The sequence below is a fragment of the Triturus cristatus genome, chromosome 3_2 (genome assembly GCF_964204655.1).
Source record: "Triturus cristatus chromosome 3_2, aTriCri1.1, whole genome shotgun sequence".
Classification (NCBI taxonomy): domain Eukaryota; kingdom Metazoa; phylum Chordata; class Amphibia; order Caudata; family Salamandridae; genus Triturus; species Triturus cristatus.
Genome location: NC_140584.1, coordinates 165167920 through 165190453, shown reverse-complemented (window position 1 = coordinate 165190453; position 22534 = coordinate 165167920). Strand labels below are relative to the sequence as shown.

At 44.1% G+C, this 22534-nt stretch overlaps 1 protein-coding gene across 4 annotated transcripts in view; it reads right to left on the bottom strand.

Annotated features, from left to right (window-relative positions):
* The window catches only part of DSCAML1 (DS cell adhesion molecule like 1), a 504760-nt gene that overhangs the window by 131541 nt on the left and 350685 nt on the right, over nt 1–22534 (bottom strand). For all 4 annotated transcript variants that reach the window (XM_085647435.1, XM_085647434.1, XM_085647436.1 and 1 more), the window contains exons 16-17: nt 20590–20660; nt 10295–10535 (exon numbers count right to left, since the gene is read on the bottom strand). In XM_085647435.1, coding sequence (XP_085503561.1) covers nt 10295–10535; nt 20590–20660 — 312 coding nt within the window. The remainder of the gene's footprint in view (nt 1–10294; nt 10536–20589; nt 20661–22534) is intronic.

The following is a 22534-nucleotide window of genomic DNA, read 5'->3' as shown; positions in this document are numbered from 1 at the left end:
GAAACTAACGATTGACAACTGGACAGCCCTCACCACCGAAGACACACTGAAGACAATGACGTCAATCCACTATGGGGCCCCCGCAAATCCCTGCCCCCACCACATCTTCTACAGAGCCGCCGACATCATCGCACCCATCCTTTGCCACCCATCAACCGCTCCCTGACGAACGCCTTGTTCCCCGACGATTGGAAATATGCCGAGATCAACCCCCTCCTGAAGAAGCCCTCGGTGGACCACACCGACCTCAAAAACTACAGACCCTTCTCCCTGCTACCGTTCCCAGCAAAAGTAATTGAGAAAGTCATCAACAGCCAACTCGCCACCTTCATCGAAGAGCACAAATATCCTCAACTCCTCCTAATCTGGCTTCAGAAAAAACCACAGCACAGAAACCGCCCTCCTTGCCGCAACAGACTACATACGTTCCCTACTGGACAGAGGAGAAACAGTAGCCCTCATCCTCCTCGACCTCTCAGCGGCGTTCGACGCAGTCTCTCACCGCACCCTAATACGCAGACTCCACGACGCTGGGTTTCGGGACAAGGCCCTCGACTGGATCCACTCCTTGCTCTCTGGCAGAACGCAACGGGTCAGACTCCTCACCTTCCTATCGGACCCTACACCTACAACCTGCAGAGTCCCCCAGGGGTCCTCCCTCAGCCCCACACTCTTCAATGTCTACATGGCCCCGCTCACCCCCATTGTCAGAACCTACGGACTCAACATTGTGTCATACGTAGACGACAGCCAACTCATCATCTCCTTTTCCAACGTACCCAACACCGCCAGACACAACTTTCAAGGAGGCATGGAAGCCGTCGCCAAATGGATGAAAAGCAGCTGCCTACAACTCAACACCGAGAAAACAGAAGTACTCATCTTGAGCCCAAACCCCGATGCCTGGAACGACACCAGGTGGCCCACGGCCCTCGGAAGGCACACCCACCCCCACGGATCACACACGCAACCTTGGAATCATCCTGGATGCCAAGCTCAAAATGGACTGCCAGATCAACTCCTTCGCATCCTCCTGCTTCCACACGCTCCGCCTCCTACGTAAGACCTTCAAATGGATCCCCCTCGAGCACAGAAAGACCGGCACTCACGCACTTGTCACCAGCAGACTCGATTACGGCAACACACTCTAAGCCAGAATAAACAAAAACCTCACCCGCAAGCTACAAAACATCCAGAATGCCGCCGCAAGACTGGTCCTCAACCTGCCAAGACACTGCCACACCTCCCAGCACCTGCGCGCACTCCACTTGCTAGAATTCCCTTCAAGATTCTCACCCACGCACACCAGGCACTCCACAACACCATCCAACATACCTAAACAGCCGACTCAATTTCCACGAGCCCCAAAGGACCCTACGATCAGCCCAGCTCTCCTACCCCGTGGTCCCCTGCACCAGAAAGACCAGACCAGGAGGCCGCTCATTCTCCTTCCTCGCGGCCAGAGCCTGGAACACCCTTCAGCTCCACCTCAGACAGAAAACTTTGTTCCCCATCTTCGTGAGAAACCTCAAGACCTGGCTCTTTGACAGACCCCCTCCTTGATGGACTGGAACCTCCCCCCAGCGCCTTGAAACCCTCACGGGTGGGTAGTCGCGCTATAACACACTCCTGATTGATATATTCAGAGAGCATACATCCACTCTTGGTACCATAACACTGGAAAACGAGGGTGGGCACAATAACAGCCCTGCTACACTTCACGTAGGCCACAGGGCTTGTTTAGTTCACTGGGAAAAGTTATGGCAGTTGTCAATGGTCTCAGCTCTTCATTGTGAAAATTTACAAAAAAGGCAGTAGGCTTGAAGTATTTATTGTGAAAAACATACATGTTAGTGCCAATAGACTTTTAATGCTGGGTTATCATTACACTGTAATAAAGTCAGTAAACGAGTATTTTTATGTGGATTCACACAGATTAACTTAGTAGGAAAGAGCTACCGCCTTGGACAAACTTGGTGCAGACAATTTGCTTTGTGATGATTCTTGATGGGCCCTCTTAGGAAGCGTTGCCTATTGCTCTGTGAAATAATTTTTGTAATTTTATGACTATTTGCCTGACGGCTGCCTTTTAGGTAATGCTCAGCAGAGAAGGCTTAACTTAGCTATGGTGACAGGTCAATGATAAAGGTTATAGGCATGTTTGGCTCATTGGGAAAAGTTATGTCAGATGCCATTGGCTTTATCTGTTTAATATGAAGAGTTATGATAGAGACAGCAGGCCTGAATTATTTATTCTGAAACGCATGTGTTAATGTCAACAGGTCTTTTAGATTTGGTTGTTATGACTGTGTTAAAGCAGGTAGACAGGTTTCTACATGAAATCTCACAGGCCAGAACAGTAAGCAAGGGTTTCTGAGTTGATTATCACCTCCGACAAACCCATTTTGTAGAAGAATGTGCACAGGGGAATGAATCAGCCCACCCGATTGCCCTGTGAGTGGTAGCATTTTACCTAATCACGTGCGCATTTGTCTGAAAATGAGTGGGCTTCATTGCCAGGGTGGTGGGCCAATACTTTAATCTACCACTTTAGTCAGATAGGCCTCTTTACATTTATTTCCTGCTCAGTTTTTATTTATTTTCTTACTACATATAGTGGCCATGTTGGAACTTCTAGACAATGATGCACTATGCATATTACCATTTGCAAGATGGTTGTTCTCTCCTAGGTTAAATCTTTCTCTTTTTGTATTTTAAGCATATGCCTGCTTCGTTTAGGCATTTTTCCTTTTTTCGACTGATGTTCTTCTCATTTATCTTGCATAATGTTGTTGAGTTTGTTTATGTGTTTTATTGTGGACGCATGAATTGGTGTCTTCAAGTAAATCTGCGAGTGGATACGACTGCAAGAATGAGCAGCAGAGTTCATTATGATAAGCTATTGAATGCCTAAACTCACCAGGGACTAAAGAGGCACTAGCAGTTATAAGCCAGGCCTTTTGGCATTGCCAATGCTGAATAACAAACATAGGAAAGGAGACTGCATGAGTAATGTGAAATCTGATACATCCAGGGTAGGAAGTTTACCTTATGCCCACCTTGTTTTAAAATGAAGACATTCAACAGATATGTTTAAAATATGCAATGCGGGTTTATAAAGCGCAAAGATACCCGAAAGCTTCCCAGTGCAGAGTGAATCCAAAAGTACAGCCTTAATAATCAAGAGCTGATGCCTAATTACCTAATAAGAATAGAACCAAGTTTTGAGTATTATCTTAAAACACTTTATGTCATTGGGTTCTATTCTTAATTCTTTTGGCATAGAGGTCCATATATTTGGGGACAGATAAGAAAATGGTCTGCCACCCCATCTGGATGTATGAACAAGGGGAACCTTCAGGATCCCTACATTAGAAGTTTTCAGACTTCTATTGGGGACATACGCTGATAGATGGGCCCTAATCAGGGGAGGTTCTCTATGGTTTGTACTCCTCTGGGCCAAACAAAGGGCCTTACACTTTATCCTTTCCATCACTGGAAGCCAGTGCAGGGAGGATGTAGTGAATCAGCCACTTTTGTGGTCTGACACCCTATGATGACCCTCAACCACCACCATTCTGTACTGACTTAAGTGTGTTATGTTACCTTAGCCTTAATGTAGGATGGGTTTGCATATGCCTGCTTTTCTTCTGTCATTTAGTGGAATAGTATTTCCAAGAATAGAAGGTATGGGATGTTGAGGTGCAGTCTTGTGGGTGGTGGTGCACACATGTGCTCAATGTTGTATACTGGGGGATTAAGTGTATAATGTTATTTGGGTTAGGTGAATTATGACTTTGACCTATTGGCTTTGACATAGTCTAATGTCATTCTGCCTTCTGACTTTACCTTGCTTCAAACTTTTATGTGTGCACAGTGGTGCTTGTAAGTTGTGTGGATGAGAATTATAGGTGCTGACTATTGCCTTTGACAGGGCCTCATGTCTGACTCTGCCTTGCTGCTGCGTGCACAGCCGTGCTTGCAAGTTGTTTGGGTTATTCACATTCAAGGTCTTGGTGTTTTCCTGAGCGATTGTTTTTGTTTAGTGTACTGTGGAAGGCCTTGTGAGAGCTTCGTCAAGACAGAGGCTGGAAGAAGTGCGAATGGAGGAAGAGACTTGAGAGCTCCTTACTGCCATGGAGATGCTTGCTTGGAACTTGGCCATTTCTGGTAAAATTCCTCTGGCGGTGGGAGGAGGTCTTTCACGAATCTTCTAGTGTGTTTATAGCTGAGGGTTGCAGGCTGAGAAACTGGGAGTTTGGATTCCGAGCGAGGGCAGACGTGTCTATCTCGGATTGAACCCTGGCTTGCTGAGCTCTGATCCCCGGATGTAATTCCCCCAGTCAGAAGTGGGCAGTGTATGCACCAGGTGATGTATTGAGTTGTGTGGTTCTTTGATCATTGGAGGTGTTTTCTTTGTGGTGTGGGAGGTGCACATCCAGAGTACTCCTCTGCTCTCTATATATGTATATCTTTCTGATCTCTTGCAGGACGTCCAGTGTACCTTATCTTATATCAGTTATTGCTTGTTTATTAATCAGTATTATAGTTTGCTCAGTTATTGATTCATGCCTTTAGATTATAAGTTTGCTACATATATTTGAATCTTATGCATTTGGTATCTGAGATAGCCTTTGCTTAGAGACTATTATGTAATAAACCCCAAGCCTTATTCTAAAAGTGATAGAGTCTTTGCATTTTGTTAAATAAAACCCATTTTCAAAAGGTGCTGTTTGTTTTGTGTTGCAGTCTTGCTGTGCCAGGGGTGGTAAGACATGCTCAAAAGTGTATATTATTCAAAGGTGTAGTAGTATATTTGCCTCCCAGGTGGGAGTGCAGGGATTGGGTGTGGCTTATTGGTGAGAAGCCACATTCAAAACAGAGGACAAAGCACTTTTCGCAGAGGAATGTTTGGGTAGCTTGTAAATGGTCCTTGCCATCGCATTTTGAACCACCTGAAGCCTCTTGTTGAACGATTTAGGAGATCCAAATACAAGGAGTTTCTGTAGTCCTGATGGTAGAAAATGAGCGCCTGAACTACAATTCTCCTAGATTGTGGGGAAGTAGATCCAGAATTTTTCCAAGAATTCTCAACATGGCAAAGCATGAGGTAGTAAATTTCTTTGTTGGACTTCCATTGTTAGAGAACTCTCCAATCACATCCCCAGACTTTTTATTGGGGAGGAAGGAGGAGAGAATCATAGGCAGTCCAGCCAACCTAACCTCATGTGTGGGGTAAAATTATTTTCCACCATCATCAGCTCAGTTTTTTCTCCATTTACTTTTAAGGAGCAGTTCGCCATCCACTGTGTCACTTTCTGGCCAACTGATGCTGATATTCTGCCCTTGGGGCCATAGAGACCACCAACTGCATGTCATCAGCAGAGGACAGCAATGACACACCAAATTCCTTAATAATGGATGCTAGTGGTTGCACATAAATATTAAAATTACAGTAGTAAAGAGTTCAAATCATTTGCCAACAAGAGGTGACAGGGCTGGGGTGATGTTTAAAGAATCTGCATCATCTCTATGGAGAGAAGCAGACAAGGGCCACTCAAGCAATGACAATCCTGGGTATGTCTGTCTTTATTCTTCTGGAAAATTGCCCTTCAAAATGAGATTCGGTATTACTAGTTGGTCCGGGGCTGGTATTAACTGGTGTATGCTAGCGGAGCGAGCAGTTTATGTAAATAGAGGATGCCCCAAAAAATGGGATAAAGTTTGAGGGAACAGGAATATGTATAGAGGGAATATTTGCACCTCTCTGTCGGAACGGGTGAGCGAACTAACGGAATTGCCGTCTAGTGAACCTGAGTTGGGTGGGGGCGGGGAATGCAGTACGTGGGATTTTTAATACCATGACTGATTTTTTATCGTGATCCGACAATACGCTATATGTTTGTACCTGTCTCATACTATTCAATCTGCAATAAAAAGAGTTTAAAAAAAAAGAAAGTGAGTGGAAGGCAGTCACAGAGGGTTGCGAATGTTCCACTCACCTCCACCTGACAAACTTAAAAACAAGCTTTGGCAAAGGCCAATCGATTTGTATTTAATGTGCTGACACATGCATCCACGGAGGTCATTAGTGATGTCTGCATGCACTGTGTGCACATTTACTAGTCAGCAGCTTAAAGCCAGGCTTATCTGCTTTGCCAATACTGAGAAAAAAACAAGTAGCAAAAAGGATTCCTTTCTGTATTGAATGCATAGATGAGATAAAGAACTGAATGGGACAAAAAGTGTACCATTGAGTTTTCTTTTCATATGTAAAATAGTCCCAGAATGCGGCTTCATACACCAATAGAATGAGGTGAAAGGTTTATACTCCCCTTGGTGAAGCCAAAGCCCACTCTATATATATATAGCTGAAAGAATTGGTAACAATTGGTCGACCAGACAACAGCTCTTTGAAGCCAGATCTAAATACCCCTTTAAAAAGCTTCAAATGGTTAGTAAGTGCTGTAGAATCATTTCTCTGTTGCCTTCTGCCCCACCTCCCAACAACTCCCTCAATGAGCCGCGACTGATTCTGTACCTGTTCAGAATTGCTTCCCCACAGAGTATCCCATACCTCTGCTCCAGGCATAGAGCTATGGTGTTGTTGCCTCCTCTGAAAATGAACATGTACCTTGTGCCCTTGGATACTTTCCATCTTGCTAGTTTATCTACTGTTGCCCATTCCAGCAGGGTTGGGCTGGCCTATAGGGCAATCTGGCAGGATTGGTCTAAAAGGATAGTGTGTGGGCCTGTCTAATAGCCGTTTGTGGGTCTACTTTACAGTCTGTTGGGCCAAATGTATTTCCTCTGGTATTATCACAAACATTGCCTGCAGCAAGGTCAAATGATTGGGGTTGTCCATGTCTTGCAAAGCACATGTACAGCTTGTCTTGAAAAGTTCAAAACGGTCTTGATTTGCACATGTAAGTCACTTTTTTAAAGCTATCTAATTCCCTAATGACACCACTTTTATTAAGGTATCAGGCCTATTTTCTGTAACAGTCCGATCATGTTTTTTAGGATACTGAACTCCCATTGACGGCTATTGCCCTGAGAATAACTGTAGGTTAGTGTATACTATGGTGCTCAGTCTCAACCCTTACTGATCGTGTGAGGATACAATTCATGAATGGTTAGAGTTAGAGACATCTGGTTTTCAGTTGCTTGTCTCATCTGTATTGAATGGGTGAACATAGATTTTCCCTTTACAAAGAAATCATTCAAATTTATTGAATTTGATGATAACTCTGGTATATTATATCTGGTACCAACCCTTAAACCCGCCTCGTGCAGAACGCTTTCCAAAGTCACTTGAGACACTGCCACAGTTATGTCAATAAAGAGATCATTGTGTAAGCTCAACATTCCTAACCAAGCCAGTTGGGGGAGCTTCTTTACGCTCTCTTCAAGGTCAAAAGCCACAAGGAATGCAACACTGCTTCGCACTTGGGGCAAAGAAGAAGCAATGGGTCCTTCAAGGTCAGCATAGACCAAGGCCTCCGCTTTCCAAAGTTTAGGAAGAGTGCCCACCATATTTAGCAATCGGTGCAGGTGGGGGATCTTTGTCTTCAGCAGAACCATCAGAGTTGCATCTCACCTAAACGCACTGAACCTTTGCTGAACTGCACCATGCTCAATGTGCCTGCTTGGCAAAGTTTTTTATTTTTCAATAAACATTTCCAAAGCAGGAGTCAGCTATTGAAAAACAAAAGAAATACAGCCCTGCGAGTTTCTGACAATGTGTAGAGGTCATTTCTCTTTTTTCCTGTTTGGGATCGCCAGTATTTCTACACGAACGCAAGAAAAAATTATCTATAAACTAATTCCCCAAACATGGGTAGATATTACAACAACACTGACCGATGACCTTCGGCAGATAGGCTGCTGGTCAAAGGTTTCTGCTATCAGAAACATGGTGCTTTACTAACCGTAAATAGAACAGAGGACTTGCCATGTTGGTGGACAGGGCATTCGCAGTTCTTGGCAGCTGCCCAACACATGGCAAACTGTAAATGACCTCCAAAGTCTTTATAAGATGAGGCAGATCCTACCTTCTGCTCCACACACATAGCCCTCCACTTCTATCTAATCACTCACCAGAAGGGGGAGGCCCAGGTATACTGTAACATCAAACTACATCCACCAAAGACACCGGGATAATCAATAGAGGGTGCAATATTTCCATACTAGTGTCTATACCAAAACTCACAAAAGTAGGCGGCACACAGTCATGCCAATTGAGGCTGGCTGCGTCCTAAAGTGTGAAGTGTGCTTGTAGTGCTCTAACTTGGACGTAGGACAGGGTACTGGGGGTACCCTTGGAGAGACAATAACTCAACTGTAGGGTGCAACCCCTCCTCTCAAATCAAACAAAAGGAACGGGGGGGGGGGGCGCTGAAAAGCTGTGGAGCTAAAAGAAGCAGTGATAATGGCATCCCACTGCCCCCGAAGAGGCAACTCGACATTTTTATGAGCGTTTAAATGGCGATAGATCACGGTAATGATGCTCTTTAAAAATGAGTATTGTTTCATATCACTTAGGTGTAAAAATGTAATTAGGGGCTGGTGGGGATAGCCGGATGTGGTGCGCAGCGACGGGGTAATAATCACGCGAAAACTCTGTTGGAAAACATGGACTCTTAAAGGGCCCGCGAGGAGTACTCACTGCGCCAGCCTAACGAGCGCCGTAATTAAGGATGAAAGATGGCCGCGCCATTGCACCATCCAATGACGGCTCGCGCCTTCGCTGAATCGCGTAGACAGAGCGTCTCCTGATGACGTGAAGCGCGCTCCAGTGAGAGACGCAGTTTGTTTTTTGTCCTTTGTGGCATGTGCTCTTCACATGTAACGGGTTTGAGAAAGAATGGAGGAAGGCGAGGGGTTTAGACAGCTCATCCCTTCTCCCAAATCAGAGACGTATTTTGCGAACGAGCACGGTGCTCCTTTCTCTGCTAACACAAGGCAATGACCCGGGGCGTTCAAAGGGAGTAGCTGCAGGGGTGCTGGAAGTGGGGATGAGGGCGTTGCTGCAGCAACCCCAAACCTTACAGGAGGCCAGGAGGAGAATAAGCAAGAAGGAGACCTTTGCATTTAGTTTAAAAACAGAGTCAAATGTCAGGCAAAGTCTTCCGACAAATTGCTGCTTATTATTTTACATTGAGATTGGGGTTTACTTTTCCTTTTTCTAGCTGCACAGTGAGGGAAATGTGTAATGTAAACCAAGTCACAATCTTGCTGCGTAGAGGGAGCACGAAAAGAACGGATGTAGGATATGAAATGTTTCATAATGCACATCAGTTAAATAGTTGTAAATAAACTATACAAATGCTTTAAAATAGATCAGGAGCAAGGAAAGTATGAGGTGTTTGGGATGTTGGTTTTTATAATTCTTACATGTGATGGAACATTAATGGCAGTGAAGCCGCTCTGAGAAGTGTTCCAGTACCAATGGGTAGGGATTATTCTCTAGGCCTCACACTTTTTCAAGGCCCTATGCTTATGCTGCAACGTTTATTTACGAATTTTAAAGCAAGCCTTCACTTTTACCAATTGTGAGGCAGCTAACTAAGCTATATCACTAGACCGTGTCCTATTCTCTTTCTCTGGAGGATATCTATCTATCTATCTATCAATCTATCTATGTATCTATCTATCTATCTATAGAGGGTGGAAGTAGGAAAGAGGGGTATGCAGGGGGTAGGATGGAAAGAACATGAAATAGAGGTGATAAAAGGAAGGGGTGCAGGGACAGCAAGAGTACTATTGTGCCAAGATGAGGGCTGAGGTGAATAGGTGAGAAAGGTGCAGGAAATGGGGATAGGGCATGGCACCTATCTACTTCCCTATGAAAAAGAGTCCCTGTATATCAGAGCAGATGTCTCACTTGAAAATGCCTTAAAAATCATCGAATATTACAAAAGTTTTTTTCTTTCGAAGGAATTTGCCCGATTTAAAGAAAACATTATTTGATTAAAGATGAATGACAGGTTTCGTATTTCCAAGATAAATTTAAGATTTGATCTTGTTCTTAGAAACTTTCCTCATTTTAAGAGGTCATTTTACAATTAAGGATGGGTGATAGAGTCTGTCTTTTCAAGATGTGTATAAGCAACCTTGGGGACAGGAGTAATTAAAACCTCAATACCGGTGATTGTTTTTTGGTACTCACGATGCAAACACGCACTTCACTCCAGTCAGTCACTCAACCCTGCTTACAGTCCACTTAACAACTTCCAGCTATAATTTTTTCTCCTTTAGTGGGGTACTCATTAGCCACCAGCACGTTACTCACCGTCCTCTAACGTGGTGGCATTGATCTCGCTGGACGAGGGCCCGGTGCCTGCTCGGTTGAAGGCCTGCACCACTACTCCGTACTGGGCAAACTTTTTGAGGTTATCGAGGGTATAGATCTCGCTGTCACCTGTGGCCTTCATCTCCACTATGCTGTACTGGCCGTTGCTGCCCGGTCCGTTCTCCCGGTAGCCAATCTGGTATCCCCGGATCACACCATTCTGCAGTTCCTTCTTTGGCGCCTAAAGGAAGAATAGATATCATTATGGGTGGGCAGAAGCGAGCCAGGATTGAAACCAAGAGGGGGGCCCTGCACACTACTGAATGCATTCTCATGAGAGGTGGTTCCACCAGCAAGTAAGACCACTCGGTACCTACTGTATCTTCACAGTTCCTGATGGAAGATAACAGGTGAGCTGCAGCACCACAGTGACAACCAGTCAGTATCACACTGGCAGCACATTGAAGGACTGGAACAACACTGGAGTCTAGTTGCAGAATCCTGAGATCTTTCAGTGAACTTACATGCAGCAGTGGCACTCAGTGGCCAGTCGCAGAAAGAAACAGACCCAGCAGTGGCACCTAAGCTCACAGTAAGTAATTCACTGAAGTCCTGAAGGAAGCAAACAGACACACATGTAGCAGTGCCACTCAGCTGCAGAGCATTGGTTTAGGTCTTGGAGGGAACATGCACAGTCCCAATCAGCTGCAACATTCATCATTTGCTGATGTATTGGAGGAAGCAAATGCAACAACTCAGCAAAGTAGATTCCTGGTGAAGGCCCTGCGAGAGCAGGCAGAAACAGATACAATAGTGCCACTCAGCTGCAGAGGACATCGATCGATCCTGGAGGGCGCTAGCAGTCACCAGCACAATAGTGCCTTCCAGTGGCCATTGCATACTACCAGTGGACAGCCGAGTGAAGGATACGAAAGATGCAACAGTGGCACTCAGCTGCATAGTAGGTCATTTACATAAGTCCTCGTAAACGTACAGATAAAACAGTGCCACTGGCGCCCCAGCACTTGCAGCACAGCAATCTATTTCACAGTGGTGTAGCTGATGTTCAATATAACATAACGTGTATTTGTAAAGCAAACATTCACCCAGAAGAGAACCTTGACGCTGAATAACATATATTTACTGTCACCCAACTCAATGGTAGACAATTTATCAACCTTGGAAGAATGAAAAACTGAGTGGACCTGCCGGGATGTTAGCCTGTGACCATGAGGTCAAACAGATCATGCGGTGGATGCATTAGTTCACTGAGCCACCAGAGCCAGCTTTAAATCACACCAACTTCTAGGCCCGGAGTCGACTCTGGAAAAGGGGCACCAGCACATGGGACTCACAAAGAGGGGCACCAGCACATGAGACTCACAAAGAGGGGCACCAGCACATGAGACTCACAAAGAGGGGCACCAGCACATGGGACTCACAAAGAGGGGCACCAGCACATGAGACTCACAAAGAGGGGCACCAGCACATCGTTTTTCGTTCCTTAAGAGTGTCTTACAAAACCTTCAGCTTCTATTGCTTTCATTGTGCTGGTAAATTAAGGCTTTTGGGCAGACTGTTTACTTTTCCAGGGAGTATTATTTTGATCGTATTAGCTGTGAGATGCTCCCATCTGCATTTGAAAGGTTATCTCTGCTCTCTCACCTACTGAGCTGTTTAACCATTGAATGCATACAAGAAAAATAGGCAGAAGGCCAGGGACTGAATTTGATTTTGCATTTCACAAACCTGCCAAGTGGCAGAATGACAAATGATACCATCAGCCATTCCTGCCTTTTCGGAATACAGCATTGTCGCATTGTGGTGCTTTGAGTATTGCTTTTAACACTGTCATCATTGACTCAGTCCACCAGTATGCAAAGTGCTGTTAGTTAAAGTCTGGCGAATTGTTATACTTTACATGGAGCAACTTGTCAGCTGTTTTCAAATTTTACAAAGTAGTCTAGTCCATTTCAAAACGCGCTTGCTTCACATGAAAAACCAAAAGTAAACTGTGCTCACATATTCTGTGAGGGTTCAAGCCTTCTTTCATATCATCCATTAAAACAAGCGGTGTCAATGCAAAATTGATTTGTATTTTGGGTAGTACACCGAAATTTACAATTCAACAAATGTTAAACATGGACAGCGGCAGTGAGTAAGTAAAGGATAGGTGGCAGTAGCAGGAGATGCAAGACACAATTCTGGCGCACATACAGGACCAATGCAACAATGGTAGCTAAAACAGTATCAAGGCAGTGAAAGGACTGTTGCACGCTTCTGTAGATAGCTAGCACCAGCTCAAAAACCACGACTAAAGCGCCAGCAGAAGGTTCACCAAGTGTAATACCCAGTACATCTGGTTCTTCATCGTCTTTTTTGGACTCCAGCAGAGAGCAAGGGAGACCCCCAGACAAGAGCCAAACCAAAACAACCAGCGGTATCGAAAAACAAGGAGAGGAAAAGGACTAAGACAAAAGCAAAAAGGGCCTGAGGAGCCAAACAAAAGCCTCATCATAAACATCTCTTCCTTAAAATTAACATTGTTTGAAGAAAATGTACTGAACAAAGGAATGTCCTTTGTAAGCACCTACAACAGCACAGAATTAGAAACAGAAGTAGCTCTTTATAAATTCATGAGAGTCTTGAGACTCCGTAATTTTTTCACAAACATTTGTCCTCAAGATCCAACGGACAATTCTACTACAGATCCAACACTTCCAACCTTTAAACCCAAAAGCACTTTCGTCGCTCCAGTGTCTCACAAAACTCTGGACACATTCGAATTACTGGTACAACAAGGTCTAAAAAAGATACAATATTCCAACAAAATCAAAAACTTGAGCAGAGCCGAAAAAAGGGCTTTAACTACATTAGCGAGAAACTCAATGATCACAATATCGAAAGCAGATAAAGGGGGAGGATTAGTAATCATGAATTCCGAGCACTACCAAAGGAAAGTTCTTGAACACATCACTAATGAAGCTACCTACGGAAAACTTGACAAAGACCCCACAAAGGAAATTTCTAACAATCTCAATCTCATGCTGGACAAAGCGGAAGAATTTAATTGGATTGACTCATCAACCAAAAAATATCTTCGGACTGATTTCCCAAGGAGACCAAAGATTTACCTACTACCAAAGATCCACAAAAATCTGATGGATCCTCCATTTAGACCTATCGTTTCTGGATGTGATTCAATATTTGAAAAACCAGGCAGGTTCATCGATATATTTTTGCAGTCATTTGTCCAGAACTGGGATACTTATATTGAAGATACCACGGACTTCCTGAGAAATCTACAAATGATTAAACACCTAAACACAGAAAATTGGATTTTATGCACTATAGATGTAGTAGCATTATACACCTCGATACCACACGCCAGCGGAATTGAAGCAGTAGAATGGGCTCTATTGCAACAAGAAAATACACGAATACCCAAACACTTCATTCTACAATTGCTAGAGTTTTGTTTACAAAACAGTTACTTCTGCTGGGATGAAAAGTTTTACATACAATTAAATGGAACATCTATGGGTTTTCCAGGAGCGCCCGCATACGCTAACACGTATATAGCAAAATTTGAAAACGATTACATCCTCCGGGACCTTACATGGAAAGAAGGTCTCATATTCTTCAAACGTTTCATAGACGACATCTTCCTCATTTGGAACCAGTCAGAACCAGAACTTATCAACAACATACGGACACTCAACTTGATAGACCCTCGAATTCAATTCACTCACACAATAAGCCGCAAATCAATCGCATTTTTAGATGTATGGGTTGACATTGAACAAGGCGAAATACAAACGAGTGTGCACAAAAAACCTACAGACAGAAATAATGCTCTGCTCTTCAGCAGTTTTCATCCTCCTTCGTTGATTCGGAATTTACCAGTTTCCCAATTTTTGCGAACTAAAAGAATCTCTTCCACAGACAGGGCATGTGAATCCACATGGCACCAACAAATAAAGAATTACGTAGACAGAGGGTATCCTGAGAAACTCCTCACAGAACAACTCAACAAAGTCAAGATCCGACCTCGTGAAGAATTATTGAAGAAAGTCCCAAAAGAGACAAGCACACGTACAGTTTTTGTTTCTAAATATTCTACAGCATCCAGGAAGATCAAACAAACTATCAACAAGCATTGGAACTTACTCCAATTAGAAACTGACTTCAAAAATCTCTTCAAAGAAAAACCATTATTCGCCTTCACAAGAGCCCAAAACTTGAAGGAATTACTATCCAAAAAACAAAAACCAACAAGGACTCTTGAACCAAGTAAAGGCACACAAAAATGCTGGAACTGCACACACTGTAATAATGTAATTACAGGTGATACTTTACTGCATCCATCAACGGGTCAAAAAATCAAAATTCACAGCAGCACAACATGCAATTCGGAAAATGTCATTTACACCATCAAATGCCCCTGTGGGCTACTATACGTCGGCAAAACTGAGAGGAAAATGAAAATCAGATTGACGGAACATAAAAGCAAAATACGCACCAAAAGCACGACGTCCAGTATAGCGACACATTGGGAGGAATCACGACATCAAATTGCCCAACTGAAATTCCAAATCATCGAAGAAGTACCAAAACACACAGATCGTGACAATTCAAAGTACCTCTTACAAAGAGAGGCATTTTGGATAAAGAAGTTGAAAACTCTTACCCCGCACGGACTCAATGATAAATTTGAGATGGCTTGTTTTCTCTAAAAAAACAATACTCATATTTGATACTCGCATTCCGCTTTGGGATCCCGACTCAAACTAGAAAGCACTCCCACCTAGAATGCATTCTACCCACGTTTATCTCCTACCTGACATTACACATACGTAAATTCCAACATACATTAGTTCCCTTTGTCTGAACCTCCTTAGTAAAGGACTACAGAATTTGTTTTTTGTTCATGATGATGTTCTGTATTAAATTGTTGACGCTGTAAATGATCAGATAATTTATACGACCTGCAACATCAGATTACGTTTTGAATTGATATATTGTTGTTGAAGTCCATTGTGTAAACTATGTTTATTTATACTATTCTATGAAGCCAGGTAATGTAAATCCTGGCGATTATATAACTTTATCCATCAAACTTCATCATCCATAATCACATTCACCAACTACAACCGTTTAGGTTTGTTTTTCATAACTTTATCGGCAAACGACCCGCGCACGACAAGCACGCCCACGGTGCTTTTACTCAATTTTGTAAATTAGCCGAATTATTCAACAATGATTCTTATTATATTTAATTTCCAATGAAGATCACATACACACCCCATAGAAAAATTAATAGATTTTTTAGACTCGTATCGATCTTACGAGCAGCACTTGAGTCTTTCTTCCCGACTATGTTTCCTCATAGTCTTTTTTTAGTTCCCAAGCTCACGCTCGCAGCGTGACTATTTACTCACCTGAAACTGACGAGCTACCAACCTCGATCGAGGGCGCTCGAGGAAACACACCGCTCTACGAACGTTTTTCTGAATCGGTAAGCACATTCTACTTTTTGGCCCCATTTCTATGGGTTTTCACTAGCAGATTTGACTGGATTATAAGGTTTTGTCCTTTATTTCCAGATCAGCAACACTCAGCTTTAGTAACGGTTACTTACCGCCACCTGAATTTTCATCAACAAGGTGAGCTCCGCTTTAAGCACTGAGCGTATCCAGACATAGTGTTTCATACAGCGTAGTTAACACATAGTTTTTATTCCTGCAGATTTTTTTACGTTGCAACATGAACATCGTGTAAAATGATACAACTGATCAGGTACGATATCGGGGTTCCTTGCATTATTTATCATCACTAATCAATAGTGAGATTAGTCTTTCTCACATCTCCATTGTTTTGAACTTTTTCCTTAGAAACACGAACATGTAACTCATGCGAACTATGGAAAGGTATCGTATACCTATTTTAAGTTAAAAAATACGACCTTCTGTTCACGCAACGTGCAGATTTTGATATATACTCTCCTTTCTTCTCCAACAGTTTACCCCTGACGAAGGGACCACAAATGTCCCGAAATGCATTGGGTGTTTGAAAAGTTACGCAATCAGTTACTTGTGTCTATCACTGTATAAATGTATACACATTGAATAATTATGTATTTTGTGCAAATTCATATGGAAAAATTGTATATGATCATTGTTTATTTTGATGCAAAATGAATTAAATGTTTGAAAAATTTCAGAGCTGTGCATATTGCAGTCCTAGTAAACTTCATACTAGGCCACCCCCTTTCCTTCATACCACGTGCCACGCAAGCATAAGGCAATATTGCACGCTTACCGGTAAAATTTCGTCTATTGTCTAAAATCACGAGTGCGCCCACCACCCATCCTTAACGCTTCTGTAGATAGACATACTTACAAAGAGAAAACGCCCAGAATAAATATCCTAACCTCTTAACCGCACGCTCATGTACTCAAATAAAATGATGAACCCTCACCTACCTAGGGCGGTGCGCTTCCACATCTAGCACGAGGAAGCATCTGACAGTGCTGCCGTTAACTGGTTGTACAGTCTCCTAGATACGGGATGCCCACTTTTGTTGAGGCCCTATTCCTTCAGTCAAACTTTATCCATTGTTAAAATGTCAGGACTATGTTAAAATGATGTGCGAGTGAGCCATTAACAGCTTTTACCAGTGGCTTCCTAACACAAGAGTAATAATGGGAGGCTGGAGCTATGGACCCTCCTTCTCTTTTGTGTCAACATACTTCGGTGCTAGAATATAGCCCCTACTGGGTCAAGGTACCTTCCTCAAGACTACAGGTAGCTGTAGCGCACATCAAATATTGTGAAATATTCCCTGGTTTATAGGGCATGCTATGCAACTACATTCAAGCTATCTTTTGTTTTTGTTTCATAAGATGGAGCAATAGCAGTGGAAATGACCTTTCTTCGCACAACAGGTACGTGAACCTTGGGCAGAAATAGAACAAGCTTCCCCTTTCAGAAGACAGAAATAGCCAGGGCAACAACAGCACAAACTTTCCCTATCAAAAGACATATGCAACTCAAGCATTAGCAGTGCAATCTTTGCTCTTTACAAAACAGGTACAGTAAAGCGAATCCTATTTACCATACTTCACTATAGCGCCACTTTAACCTTTGCTTTTTACAGTGATTTTCCAGGACTTTTTTTTACATTAAAAACGGTCCTATTACCGTACCTAACTATAATATTACTAGGACCTTTGCTTTTGTCTGTGAATCTCTGGGTTTTTCTTATCGTACTCACTCCGCTCCCTCACTGAGCATAGGTTTTGACTGCGCACAGTGGGAAGTTGAGGTGGATGAACTTTTTTTTGCAAAGTTTCTTGAAGATTTGTCAAACTGCGCCATAGTTATTAGCAAAACAAAAATGGAAACTCTGACCGAACTAGAACTATACATTCAATCCTGTCCATCAGTGTACCAGTTTCAATACTTTTCTAGGTGTTTGAACTCACAGTATGACCAACTCCCACCATAACATAAACATAACATACCAGGTGTATTTGTAAAGCGCACGATTACCCGTAAGTGTCCTGGCGCTGAATAACAGATGTTTATTGTTACCCAACTCAACGGTACTCATTTTATCGTCCTCAGATGGATGAAAGGCTGAGTGGACCCGCCGGGATTTGAACCTGTGACCATGAGGTCGAACACAGGCCCCCTGCAGTGGCAGCTTTAGTCCACTGAGCCACCAGACCCGGCTTCACCCACAGACTATACCGAAAATGCAGCGCTTCATTTGAAACAAAATAAGGGCCAAGGCCCTGGCCACTGCAGCTTGCACCACCCATTGCGCCCAAGCGCTGTCAATGACATTACCAGCACAACTACTAACCATCATACTCCTGCAAGTGTGCCAATTCAGACTATTACAGGGCCCCAAAGTTAAGAGAATGGCTTGGCCGACAGGTATTAGGTATTTTTTCTGTATATTGAATTAATAAACAACTGCTGTTGTGCTCATCTCTAAATTAGACAATCAGCGCCATGTTGTAGACTGTCTTAAGTGCTGGTGCTAAGCACCGGACACCACCTACTCAAGTTAAACACTGTAAGAATGTATCATATTGATATATATTGTGTACTGAAGAAACTAGAGGTCCTGAAGTGTTGGAGTAATGTATATCTCAGTACCAGTCAGGAAAATGTGCCAAGTCTGTTGCCATAAGACAATCTGATCTCCATTTTGTATGCTGAAAAAAGGAAGCAAGTTTCAAGTTTTGAGATTGCTTTGAAATAAAGTGTGCCCCCAAGGCTGGTCATGTTGAGGGGACTGTGTTCCACATGAGCTCCGCAGCAGGTCCATACACCAGAGGTCTCATTTCCCCTAATGCAACGATACTCTGGATAGGCCTGAGCACAGTTTGCGAAGTTCTGCTACACAGAACTACACGGAGTCCATGAAGTTAACTAAAACTCAAATGCACTATGTGAGTTTGTTATGCCACGCCGTTCGTGCATGAATTTTGTGCTTGGTGTTTGTCATAATCAGTGCAAACCGCACCTCATGCAGTGCAAGAGGGTGATGCTTCTTTCTGCAGCTCGAGTACGTTATACTTGAGTGGCAGTGACCATCCGAGACTGCCAACGTAGAGTAATCTCGCCGGAAGGTGGTCTGGAGTAAGATGATCCTCGCTCATGCTCGCCAACTTAACATTGCTGAGTGCAAGTGAGGACAAAACTCCGCTCTGCGGAGTAGAGTTTTTCGGAACTCCGCACACTACGTGGAATAGGAAAAACTCTGCAAACTCCGATAGCAGAGCGGAATTTAACGCCCAGGCCTCACTGTGGATGCCAACACATAGTTCTTAACTGTAAATCAGGAACGTAACGCAGGCACCAGTAGAACGTGGAACGTGGGGTAGCCCCCACGCTTCAGGGGGTTTCATATTCGGTCCAGGAACCCTCAATACCTGTAAGATATGAGAGTGACTGGGCAAATTTGTTGAGGATAGGGGCCATCATTTTTCGTTACATCACTGATATAAATAACTTGTCCTGCTCAGGAATCCACCCCAATGCCAGGTCCTGGTTCTGCCCATGCGCAGAGAGACGCTCGCACAACATCCTCTGAGACGTTTACCATAAATAAAACTGAAGTGAGAGACACGTAAAGATGAATTTCGCGAGCGTGACAAGTGCGCGATATTTCTCCGCAGACGGGACAACCCCCAAGTGCACGTCTAAATCCAGCCGGCGCACGTCGAGAGCGCGCGCGCGCGGATCAATAAGACTGATTGCAAATGTATCTCGTAAAGTCAGAGTGATGCATCGCGCCCGAGGGCTCTGAAGTGGCGGAGCCCTCGCCGGAGCAGGACTCCTCATTAATCCGGCCTTCGGCGACGATGAACACCCCCGGACCCACAGCACATCGGCGTGTTGTTCCCTCGCAGAGATCTGCCTTTATAAGGCTTTTATCTTTCATTACACAGGTGCGGGGGGAAATAGAAGTGCGACTCTAATTGGTATAGATTTTTACTTGACCGAGATTGGAGCGAAGTGCTTCGATTTTCGACCAGATAAGTGTTGGCGGTAACAACGCACTATATATTCCGCATTATTTCACAGCTCTCCTGCAATCTGCAACACAGTAACCACCCTGGAGTTTAGGCGGGAATAATGGACATCAATTACCGACCCCCCCCCCCCCCACCACGCCCCAACGAGATGGCCCCCTGTGTTTCTTGTATCGTATTTTTACTGCTAGTCAAGGACCTCTGTCTGAATAAGGGGGCCTGAAGTTCGAGGGCCCTGGAGGTTGGGGTGTTTGTGTGTGGTTGGGTGTCCCCTCCCCCCCACCTCACGCGCTGTGGGCTGCCCCTAATTATCAGCCCAAGCCACAGGCAAGGCTGCATGAAGAGAGTGGGGGCTTTTATTGGCCGCAGCAGTCTGGCGACTCTCCGTGACAAACTGTGGTGCCCGACAGTGGCCTTCTGCGATCTCCCTGTTGTGCCCTTGGCCACATGACGCTTCTAGAGCAGGCAGAAATAGGAATTTATTGCCAACAAATGAAACAGTCCGAGTGGCTGTCTAGTTTTGGTAAAATGCACTGTTAGATCCTACATGAACAGGCCTCATCTCGCCTCCTAGTTTTGCCATCCCATTCTAGCAGCCCCCCATGTTTCATCGCGTAGGCCTGGGGTGTCCAAGCTCGGTCTAGAAGGGTCCGCTCCATACCAGATTTTCAAAATAACGACCATGTAAGTGAGTTTGATTTGTAATACCTGGATGTGAATGCTGCATTCTCGTGCAGTGCTTACCTTCCACGTCACCTGGATACTCTGAGATGTCACTGGCACCAAGGTCACATCCATGGGGGGCCCATCAGGGGCTGTAGGATAGAAGAGGAAATGCGTATTCGCTGGTGTTCTTACAGGTAACAAAAAACAAGGACAAAATGTGCAGTTGGCACTGGCTATAGAAAAACAGTGACTTGGCCAACACTCTTACATGAGTGGCTGTTGGCTCAGGTCTTGGGCATGCCAACATCTCCCCACACATTTGAATAGCACCACTGCTTTCCCACCTAGGGTCACTGAACACTTTTCCAAGGCTCCAGCTGATGAGCAAGAATTATAGGTCTGCGTGGATGTGAGCGCACCTGTGAGGATGTGATTCAATCTGAAGGTGTGAGTGTATGCGAGTGTATGCTAGGATGAGGACTGATGAGGCTGCATGGGAGGGTGTCAGAGTATTAATGGCTATACAAGTATCTGTCAGGGTGTATTTATGAGGAAGTGAGAATATTAACGTGAGTATAGGCAGTGTCATTAAGAATATGTATGGCCCCGGGCAAAACATATTTTGGACTGCCCTGTTAGGAAGAACTTTGGATTTGATTACCCATTTTCTCTGAATTCAATGAATTCAAGCCTGCATGCTGCTAAACAAACTTTCAGAAATGAGGGCCACTCAAAAAAAGCTGAAATATGCCTTTCCACGAGCGGCACAAATCATTAAAATGACATTGGCAAAGAGATACAAGAGGCTGGAGTAGGCTGTGGGGGAGACAAAGTTTACTTTTCCAGGGGGCTCCTTGGAAGGGGGAGGCCCTGGGCAATTTCCCACTTTGCTTAGGCCTTAAAACGTCCGAGCACTGGTAAGGGCGTGCATGTGAGCGTATCTGTAAGAGTGTGGGAGTATCAATGACAGTATGAGTATCAGACAGGATAGGAGCGTCAGTGAGAGTGGGCACATCTGAGAGTGCTTGAGTACAACTGAGTGCGTGAGAGTGTCAATGATGGTACAAGTATCTCCGAGTGTGATACTATCCATAAGGGTGTGCAAGTAATGGTATGAGTATCTGGTAGTAACAATGAGGGTTTCAGTACCCTTGACAGTCTGGAAGTATCTGAGAGTTTGAGCACCTGCGTGTGAGGGTATATGCACGAGTATGACAGTATTTGTAAAGATAGGAGTACCACTCACATTTTGAGCAGCTCTAAAAGTGTGAGAATATCATTACTCTAAGAGCACTGATGAAGATGTGGCAGTATCTGTGAGGACGCGAGGGTACCTGTGAGGACGTGAAAGTACACCTGATGGTAAGAGTATCCAACAGGGTGTGGGGTATGGGTGACCACATCTGTGCTGGTGTGAGTGAAACAATGAGATTGTGAGTATCAGAGTAGAAAGCTGAATTTCGGTATTGGTGAGGATTAAACTATATGAAATTAAATGTGCAGATTTATATGGTGGTGCTTATCACCCGTGAGGGTATCCAGGCACTCTCCATGGGCACGGGGAGATTAAGTGATTTGCCCATAATCACAGGCTGTTGAGCCGACGCCGAGACTCGAACCCTGATCCCCAGCGCCCGCGATGGCAGCTCAGTCAGCAAGGCCACATCCCCTCCCAAATACAAAAGTAACCGGTGGTGGGAGTATCTAAGAACGTGAGAGTTTGAGCATCAGCCATAGCTTTGAGTATTCTGAAGGCTGTGAGAATATTACTGATAATATGAGCGTTAGTGAGGATTTGAGAGTACCTGTAAATATGAGAGTATCACTAGCAGCATGAACTTCGGTGAGAGTTTGAGAGTATCCGTGAATGTGTGAGAATCAGCAAGGATGTAAGAGTTTGAAGGAGAGAGCATCGGTGACGGTGTGAGTATCCATCAGCATTTGAGTAGCTAACTGAATATTTGTGGGAGTGTGTGCCTATCAGGGATGCTATGAGTTTTGGAGAGGGCCTCTGTGAGGTTTT